At 37.0% G+C, this 10914-nt stretch overlaps 1 protein-coding gene across 1 annotated transcript in view; it reads left to right on the forward strand.

The window, feature by feature from the left end:
* LOC110038895 (sulfofructose kinase-like) overlaps positions 1-10914 on the forward strand; it is a 35331-nt gene that overhangs the window by 9872 nt on the left and 14545 nt on the right. The window contains exon 6 of the mRNA XM_020743813.1: positions 152-302. Within this exon, the coding sequence (XP_020599472.1) occupies positions 152-302 (151 nt within the window). The remainder of the gene's footprint in view (positions 1-151; positions 303-10914) is intronic.

Genomic DNA, 10914 nt, shown 5'->3' on the forward strand with positions numbered 1-10914 from the left:
CAAACCTAAAATATCTCTAAAATATTTGAATCCTTCTATGTTCTTTTAGTTTTTGAGGACGTTTGTGCTAAATTTAATTTACTACTTTCAGGACATTGTAATAAACTCTTGCGTATTGCTCTATTGGTCAATTTAAATGACATCCTTTTAGGAAAACTCGTACATGTATCTACACACTGGGCGTCCCTGCAATGGTGCCTGATGATCTGCCAAAAGCCAAGTTAAAATCTGCATTGGCTGACGCAAAACTTGCATATTTTGATGGACGATCAACCAAACCTGCTATGGTTGTTGCACAAGAGGTAAGCTTCATGTTTTTATGATATTGAATTGACATGTAATAAAAAAAAATAATAAAAAACATAAAAAAGTTGGCATGGAATGATGTGAAAAGAGCATTAAAATTGGAAGAAACAAGAATGTGCCATTGTAAATTTGTTGATCGAGTATTGGTACAAGAACTTCAGGTGCTAGAGTTGTAACTTCTTGAAGATGGAGAGGATTGGTTCGAGGAACTAGATCGAGAATAAGAGGGCTATAAGTACAACGGTATAGATTATGGACATTGACAAAAATCAATTAGAAGATGGCAAAGATAGATTCTTTAGTTTATACATGCTTTTAGCTTGAATGGTTTTACTTTATTTATTTTAAAAAATTTATTTAGCAATGCTTTTAAATTTGATATGCAACGAAGCTTGAAAATTGATTATGTGGCCCAACAGAACACAGTGTGACGATTATAATTCTATATAATTTTTAATGTTGCTCTTAATATTTAAGTATATTTTTAAGTGACATGGCTATTTTCATTTTAGTGCCACTTGGGACAGCTTCTATTCTTATGCTTAGCAAATTCAGTATTGAGCAATATATCACCTTGAGGGTGCCTGATGCCTTTAAAATGGTTCTATATAATTTGATTCTTGACAATACATAACCAATGACCCAATGGTTATGACACTCCTTTAATATTAACTTCAAAAGTAGGCTTCTTGTTTGATATTAGCTCTTAGTATATTTTCATGGTATGCACAAATTTTAAAACATCATTTTAGGATGCAACAACAACAACAACAATAACGAAGCATTAATCTCACTACGTGGGTTCGGCTACATGAATCCTTTTTCTCCATTGTGTCCTATTTAGTGTCATATTTTCATTTAGTTCTAGTAAATTAAGATCATTTTTTATACAATAAGCCTAAGTCTTCCTAAGTCTACCCCTGCCTCTCTTAACACAAGTCGAATCTAAAACATCTACTCTCCTAATCAGATCATCAGATAGTCGATGTTTAATGTGACCAAACCATCTAAGATGACTTTCTCTAATTTTGTCCGTCACAGGAGCTACACCAACCCTATCACGGATATAGTGATTTCGCATTTTGTCTCTAAGTGCAAAGCCACTCATCCACCTAATCTTTCTCATCTCGGCAACACTTAACTTATTATTATGTTTCTTATTTAAAGACCAACATTTTGCGCCATGGAGCATTGCAGGTCTCACCACCGTCTTATAAAATTTTCCTTTCAGTATAAGCAGTACTTTTCTATCACACAAAAGGCCCAAAGCATTCTTCCACTTCAACCAACCAACTTGAATTCTATTGTTAGCATCCCCATCTATATCACAATCGCTTTGAACAACGGACCCAAGATATCTAAATTGTTCACACCTTTTAATAATTTGATCACCCAAAGTCACACTTCTGTCACTAGAGCTACTACTACTAAAATTACATTCCATGTATTCAGTTTTAGTTATACTTAAATGAAGGTCTTTAGACTCCAATGTAGACCTCCATAATTCAAGTTTTTCCTGAGATTTTTCTCTCTTTATCCACAAGAAGGATATCATCAGCAAAAAGCGTACACCAAGGTACATCCTCCTGTAGATGTTCAGTAAGACCATCCATAACTAAAGCAAAAAGGTATGGGCTTAAAGTTGATCCCTGATGTAATCCAACAGAAATAGGAAAATATTTGGTCAATCCTCCTTCAGTTTGAACACAAGTAACATCTACTTTATACATATCTTTAATGATTTGAATGCAAGTCACATCAACAACTTTCTTCTCAAGAACTCTCCAAAGGACATCTCTTGGAACCTTATCGTAAGATTTTTCTAAATCAATAAAAATCAAATGTAGATTCTCCTTATTATCTCTAAACTTCTCCATCAAACCTCTCAATAATGTATAGCTTCCATAGTAGACTTGCTCGGCATAAATCCAAATTGATTATGAGAAATCTTTGTAATGCATCTTAACCTCTGTTTAATTACCCTCCCATAACTTTAAAGTATGACACATTGTCGACACTATTTTTGGTTGAAGAGTTACCCTTTGAAAGCTGTCGGCCGTCGGAATTGAAATCCCATCACCCGCTTTGGAAAGACATTTAATTTATATACATATATATAGATAAGTTCTTCTATTTAATACGAAGAATTAAATATGGTTTATATTAAGTTGGGTTTGAAAAAACTTCGTATAAGAGCAAACCCCTATGGTTAATTACAAGTTAGATAACCGAAGTCACCTAAAAAAACTCTCGATAAAAATCATGGAATATTATCTTCAAAGAGATCAAAAGGATATGACTTTTCAACGAAATCGAACAAAGAGGTGTGAAAAGGGAATGTCTCAAATTTGGAACATTTATCATAGAATCCAAATGAGGAAGAACTAGGGGATGCCATAGATCCGGAGGGGAACCTCGGTGACTTCCCAGTTTATCCTATTGTTTGGCTTCAGTTTTGAGGAGAAATTGCTTAAGTGTTTTATCATGACAATTTTTATTTACTTAGGGCTTACATTCATGTGAAACGAAGATCCGGAGGGGAACCTCGGTGACTTCCCAGTTTATCCTATTGTTTGGCTTCAGTTTTGAGGAGAAATTGCTTAAGTGTTTTATCATGACAATTTTTATTTACTTAGGGCTTACATTCATGTGAAACGATCACATAAAAAATCTGGAAGACGTGAGGATTTAGGTCGTGACGAACGACAACCTCTGAATCCTAAGACGAGTTAGGGCTCAAATTGTACAATAGAGTTGTACAAAGATCTAAAGAGAGTTTGAGGATTTATGTCGCATTAGGCAAACGACCTCAAAATCCTATGACTTGTTGTTTAATCCTAAGGAATTGTTTAGCTGGTGAAGACATGTTTTGCTGTTGAAGATGATTGTCTTGCCTACAACGCCAGCTCCAAGCTCCTCGTCGTAGCACATTCGAGTTCGACGTTAGTTTTAATTGTACATGCAATCGTTGAGTCAACGATCTGCTGCCGGGTACCCCCTATAAAACCAACTACTAGCCTCCTTCTCTAAGGTATAGTGCGTAAAAGAAACAGTAGCAGATATAACAAAGGAAAACATTGACAACACAGTATGTACATAAACAGTAGAGCATGCGGTATAGGAAAACAGTTTAATGTACAATAGACAAGAACAATAAACTGTGCTGTAAAGTAGAGCGCATGTAAAAAACAAATCTGTATACCTAGGAGGTCCGCTGCTCCTTAAGTGTGATAAATGTAACAGTTATAAGTATAGTGACAAATTTTAAGGAACGAGCTAGCATGCATTTTATAAATAAAAGTGAGCAACAAAAGAAACACAATCTGGAAAACTCGAGAAAAAGCGGCAAGTGAGTCACGACGGAAAACTCGAGAAAATCGGCAAATGACTCACAACGACAAACTCAAAGAAATCAACAAATGACAATTTCAAAGACAACCATCAAAAACACGGGAAAATCCCGGAACAGGACCACGAGTGCTTTACCAAAAGCTCCAGTAAAATCACACGAAAAATTTGAAGAGAGAAAACCACAAACACTCGGGTCGGTGCTAGGCTTAGATACTATATATTTTTACTCGAGGGACGTCGAAGGCTACTGTCGGTCACCTGAATATATAGAGACCGCCACTCAATTAGAAGAGTGTCGTACTAAACGTAACTTAAAAAGGTGCTTCTTAGCCCGATACTAGCAATCGACAAGTGGACAACCAAACTACAATACATTTGAAATTTATATTTTAGCATGCACGTGGATTTCAGACATACAAAAGAAAGTTGTATTAATTTTGTGGTGAAAATATTTTTATAAATATTGTATTTGTTTTTATCAGTTTTGAAAAGTATAGTTGTCCCCGAGTCGATCACGCCGTCGGGCGTAAGACAACCAACAACCTAAGAAGGTACAGGTCCCCCGCTAGTCTTGTGTCGGTGAATGATATTATCATCCTACATTTCACCGGGTCCCTGGATTGGGTCCTGATGTCGTATGATGAAATATCATTTCGCTCTACCACCGGTGTGCTTTTGTCACACCGCCCTAAGCTCCAAAACAAAACCGACCTACTTGCGACATTGTTTGATGGTTTCACATACAACAAAATGCTATACATGCGCACTTATGTATTAGACATAAGCATCTAAAAATCGAACCAAGAAGCAAGGAAAACAAACCAAAAAGTAAGAAATGAAAAAGAAAGAAGACTAACGCACCTCCAAAATAAATTTATAAAAGAAAAACCAAGGCGGCAGGAGGGTTAGCCTAAAACATCCGACTGACGGGACTTTCTCGAATAAGTAAAGAAATAGAGCACACTCACACAAATTAGTCAAGAGACATCCCCAAAAGGCACTATTTAGAAATCTCCAAACTACTCTGAAATTTTCCTAAATATTAAAAGATTCTTCCTCTTCTCTTTTTATTTTATATCACAATTAACTCGACTCGCAGAATTGGGCCCTGAAACATTTCCAAACATCTAACGAATTATCCCTCGAAGGAGACATTCAAATTTCTTCCAAACAACTAAAATTAAGAAATTTCAATTTACGAACATCAAAATATTCAATTTCACCTTGAACTACAAGTCTTCAATGCCAATACGAAGCCAATATAATCCAGGGGCTTGTATAGGCATTCACGGTCAGGGTAGTAAGGAGGGACCAATCAACAGGTGCACAATAACTAAATAACACAGACAAGGTGGCTCACGGCCAAGGACAACGAAGGGGAGCCACCAAACGAAGCTCACTGGCAAGGCAACTAAAGGGAAGCCACCAAATCCAAGCCAACATCCAACAAGACTCACGGGTAGGGATAGCAATACAAAGCCTGAAAATCAAGCCCCAAACTGAGGCACATATCACACTAAAACCAGGCTCAATCAAAGCTGAAGTTGAACCACATCACAAGCCAAAACAGGGGTCATGTCAAAGCACAAAATTGAGCCCCTCATAAGGCAGAATCAAAGCCATCACGAGGCCAAAATCGGACCACTATAAAGCCAAAAACAAGCCACATATCTCACCAAAATAGGACATATCCAAGCCAAAAACCAAGCCCTTCATTAGGCAAAACCGAAGCACGCATGAGGCCAAAACCGGGCCATTATAAAGCCAAAAACAGGCCACATATCTCACCAAAATAGGACCTATCCAAGCCAAAAACCGAGCCCTTCATCAGGCAAAATCGAAGCCAGCATAAGGTCCAAATCGAGCCATCAAAACATGGCAAAACCGAGCTCAGCGCAAAGCCAAACCGAGTCAGTATATGGCTAAAGACCAAGCTATCACGAAGCCAAAGCCAAACAACAAGTCCTGAAATTTTATTTAGATGAATCGTAGAAACCTCATCTTACTATTATGCAAACAACGAGTCAATTTCCATGATTTCTATAAAATGAATATATATGTATAAATTTCCATACTTCCATAAAACAAGATGGTTAAGAGCCCCAACATAGGCATTCATACATGCCATCCAATTTCTCATCCTTCAAAATGTTTATATTAGATATGCAAATACATGAGAGCTAGGTGACCTATATGTAAACTCTTCTCTTTCTTCTTAGTGAAATAGGCATATTCATGCATGGGTTCAAAAAAAAGCGTCAAAGCAATGTGTATGTAAATATGGAAGCTTGCATGTGAGATACGAAAATACGGAGGAACCTTGTGCTACAAATCAAGACCTTCTAAACTTTTAGATTTTTTTTTTAATACAATTTCACCAAAAATAAAAGTTTCACTTACAAACATAGCACCTAACTCTCATGTATTCACATATCTAACACTTAATTTTCAGACTTTTACAAATGAGCAAACCAAAATTTTCAAACTTCAACAAATACAACACCCAAAATTTCAGATTTTACAAATTGAACACTAATGGCTTCAGAATATCACGAATTGAACACCGAATGCTTTCAGATTTTTATAAAACCATCCCTAAATTTCTTTTCGAATTCCGGATTTTTCATAAACAAAAGCATTTTCTACAAACTCCATAGCTTTCAAATAATGGATAACATGTAACGAAAGCTTCTTTGAACCAAGTCGTCAAGCTATGAAGCTCCAAATAATGAAAAACATACAAGAAGAAAACCAAATCAACAAGCCATAAGGTATTCACTAAGGTATAACATGCAACTCGAGCAAAGGAAGGCAGCCACGGGGAGCCAAATCAAACCCCTCAGCATGCATATTTTTTTTCTTTTTTTTTTAGCTTTAACAGAGGAGAAAAATAAACATTGCCTCCTACATACATTTTGAACAGGAGAATAACGGGAAGCAAAAAAACAAAACTAAGCCCCGAAGCAAGAGTTTTAGCAACCCTCAACAGTAAATATCATCATTTGCACATGTTCCAAAATAAAAAGGCAACAGTAGGGAACGATACAAGGCCTCCAAATGATTTCATATTTTCACAAATAGGCCACCCAAGTTTCAGATTTTGAAAAATAAATATCTCAATAATTTCAGATTATGCAAAAAGAACACCTAATAGCTTCAGATTTTCACGAATAAGCCACAAAAAATTCAGATTTTAAAAATGAGGATTTGCATAAGGTGCATAAAAGAAGAATTCAAATGTTACACCACTAACTTTGATGCAAATATGATGAACTAGATTTCCCTGCACCATTTCAACAAACACCTAGCATGCAACTATAAATCCACCAACCTAGGATTAAAAAAACCTCATTTAATCATCCAAATGGAGGTGTAAGGAAGAGTTTCAACATGAAAGCAAACACCACATCAAATGGCTAAAGAAGAGAAGGGAAGGGATTACCACTTGACGTAGAGCGCACAAGAAAAGCAAGAGTAGGTCTAGAAGCAATTCGGCAGCACCTCCCCTTACGTTTGAAAATTTCGGCCTCCTAAAACCTCCCCAGATGGGGTTTCTTATAGGCAAGAGGGAAAAGGGATAGGGAGAGACCTCCCCATCGCGTGTGACTCGAGGAGCCGAGCGGAGCAGGCGTGCGGCTCGAGGAGTCGCAGAGGAGCAGGAGATCACGATATGGGATGGGCGCTCTCTGTGTCGAAGGAGATGAGGGAGAGAGAGGGGTTCGGTCGGGCGTGCGAACGGGGACGGGGAGGCGTGAGCGAGGAGTTCTTATTCTGTGCGGACACATGCGTGCGGTGTCCAATGGAAAGATGACATCTGGGACAATGGGCCTCACAACTTTAAAAATAAAATTGAGGCATGTTTACGGCGCGACCCGACCCGAATCTGGCCCGAAACAAGTAAAAATTAACAGTGCGCCTGAAAGAAAGTTTATTTCATCGAAAAACCAAACGACGCCCGAGCGAGGAGAGCACGGAGCACCTTCATTCGATCTTCATTCTATCTTTTAGGGTTTTTGAATCAGATAAACTCAGGCTTTTAGATTTGTCCAGTACAACAGCAACACAACCATAATATAACCAAAACACTACCATGTTATCCTAAATAATATTACCTGAGTATCACAGAGATAATACTATAATAATTACAGAATACAACGGAAAAACTACCAGAATATAACCTTAATACTACATTGGAATATAACCTTGATAATATTACCTGAATACAACAGAAATACTTCTATAATATAACCTAAGTACTAAACCTGTACAAAAAAATACAACAGCAGTACAACAGCAACACAACCATAATATAACCAAAACACTACCATGTTATCCTAAATAATATTACCTGAGTATCAGAGAGATAATACTATAATAATTACAGAATACAACGGAAAAACTACCAGAATATAACCTTAATACTACATTGGAATATAACCTTGATAATATTACCTGAATACAACAGAAATACTTCTAGAATATAACCTAAGTACTAAACCTGTACAAAAAAATACAACAGCAGTACAACAGCAACACATCCATAATATAACCAAAACACTACCATGTTAGAATACAACGTAAGTATCACCATAATATAACCTAAATAATACTATGCTAGATCACATAATATTGCTTAAATATTACCATTGTATTCCCGTAATAAAACATTTATACATAACCCCTTATATTTTTTTGCACTATTTTGTTTGATGTAGGTTTGTGAACCCAAGGTCCATCAGTTCTAGATGTCGACCATCTGTAGTTCGAGATGCACTTGATAAGGTCAGGCTTGTCGTATCTGACGGGATGATGAATGAGCTGAAAACCTTGAATGTTGATCAGTTCTTTGCACTTCCACCTTATCCCCAAGACAATGTGGTCACACTTCAAATATTGCAATGTTGGATACATGAAAAAATGGTTTTCAGACTGGGAGGGAAAGAACTGAGGATTAATCCTGATGAAGTTGCCCTCTTGGTTGGCATGCCAAATAGAGGAGAAGTTCCAAAGTGGAAGAAAGTTCCATCCTGTGGCGTTGATGCCCGTCAAATGAAGGCTGATCTGTTGACCTTCGGAACTGGGGAGTCTTCTGCCCCTTTTAATCAATTGTATATAAACTATTTATTATCAAATTTATTTTTTCCGTCTAGTAATTTCAGTGTATCCAAAGGACTTTACATCTTTGGAGAGAATGTAGATACATTTGCTTCATTTAATTGGCCCGCTGCGCTATGTGAATATCTTATTGAGCAAATAAATGCGGTTGCCATCAAAATAAGGCGGAACCGGCCTTTGGGATATATAAATGGTTTTCTTTTTTTGCTAACGGTAAGTACATCGTATTAAAACCAAATGCTATTTATTTTGATTTCTTTGTCTAAAGCTAAATATGTCTTTTTCACACAGCTCTGGTTTTATGAGCACACTTCTTTGATTACTCCTGCGAATCCTGAGGCTAGACCTCGAATGTTGAGGTGGCCAACAACTGTAAGCTTGAGCTCATCCCAACTGGATATAGCTTTTAAGATGTTGACTCCTGATCAGGCAAGTTACATATATCTTTAATTTCCAATTAAATTATTATGTCGTTTTGAAACTATTAATGATCAAAGCGTTTCTTTTTGAAATTACTCGCAGGTTCATGATAAATTTTTGGATCTGAAAGAGGACGAGCTCAATCTATTATTCAATCCAGATGAAGGATTACCTGGTCCAGTTTCTGTGACACAAGTCCAGGGTAGACCAGAGGCACCTGTATCATTTGATATGGGGCCAGTTGATTCAGGGGACATCGCCCCTGAGCTATTGTATACCACAATAAATAAAAGCATGGAATCAATAGTCCAGCTGCTTAAAGGCCAAGAAAAATGGTTCACTGAATATCAGAGAACCTTGAATACAATAACTGTTGGAGTATCGAGTTTGTAGGGACAAATTTCGGTGCTGCAACATAAGTTTGATAAATCTGAAAATATTCCAACTAATAAAGACGAAGAGATCGGAGTAGATGATCCACAACCAGTCTCCCCTCATGGGTGGAGTCCTCATGATTTTGTTACCCAGCATTCAGCTTCTGTTGACGTCACCCAACATACAGATTCTGTTGGAGAAGAGAGAATCCAGCTGTCGTATGTTGTCGAAGAAGGAACCTCTGTTGAAGGAGATAAAGTTGAACGGTCTGTTGCCAGCTTAATACAGAGGGTTAAGGGTAGACGGAGCAGAAGAAAGAAGACAGTGAGTTCACCTTTCACTGCCTTTGAACTGAAGAGACGAAAAACAACTGGTGAAGTCGATGTTGTTAATGTGTTATTTGGAATTTGTTTTTTGATACATTGTCTTATATCATCTAAATTACTTGTGTATTTCAGATGAGCAGGTGATGTGACATAATTTTTTTTTCTTGTAACCTCTTCCAGCTGTCTCCCAGATCGACTATCCCTGCAGATCTATGGTATCAATTGAAACACAGACAGTGATCGATCAAGTCATGGTGAAATACATCAATGAGTGAGTGAATCTATGTTTTTTATAATGAAAATCTTTTGGGGTTAAGTGAATGAAGATAACTTCTTTACTATATTTGGAATTTGTATTATTATGCAGGAGTGATATTATAGTGCACTTGAAAGACATATTTATAGATCGCCGGGCAATGATGGAGTTATTGTGCAATGGCATGATTGCAAATGACCATGTCGACGCTCGAGCGATGATTTTGAACAATAAGAGGAATGCAAATCCATCTCTTTTTAGGCCTTACCTTTATGTATCACCACTGTATTGGGTAAGACCGCATCTAAATATCTAAACACCCATATTTAATTATATTAAGAATTTCAACAACAATATGAATATGTCAACACTTTGTTTTATTATGCAGGCGTATCATAAAATGGGTAACCCCAAATCATTTCTGAGTCATATCACCAAAGAAGTAGTTCTGAAAGCCGATATCATTATGACATGTGTCAAAAATTATGACATCCCCAAACAATCATAATCAAGTCTGGATATCCCATCACTCCAAAAGAAATTCAATAAACTACCAGACTCATCTATCTGGACGTCCCATGCAAACATTGTATCCTCTGCTTGCCTCTTAGTGAACAATCTAAGTAGAGAATTAGCGTTCCCATTTTCAATTATACTCTTTCTCTCTCTTTGTATGAAATTATAAGCATCCCTTTTCGTGCAATCAAGATTTTCAACACCCCCAAATTCTGTAGCCAGAAAACTAAAGGCATCGCTTGTTCTGAT

The sequence above is a fragment of the Phalaenopsis equestris genome, unplaced genomic scaffold (genome assembly GCF_001263595.1).
Source record: "Phalaenopsis equestris unplaced genomic scaffold, ASM126359v1 Scaffold234275, whole genome shotgun sequence".
NCBI classification, from domain to species: domain Eukaryota; kingdom Viridiplantae; phylum Streptophyta; class Magnoliopsida; order Asparagales; family Orchidaceae; genus Phalaenopsis; species Phalaenopsis equestris.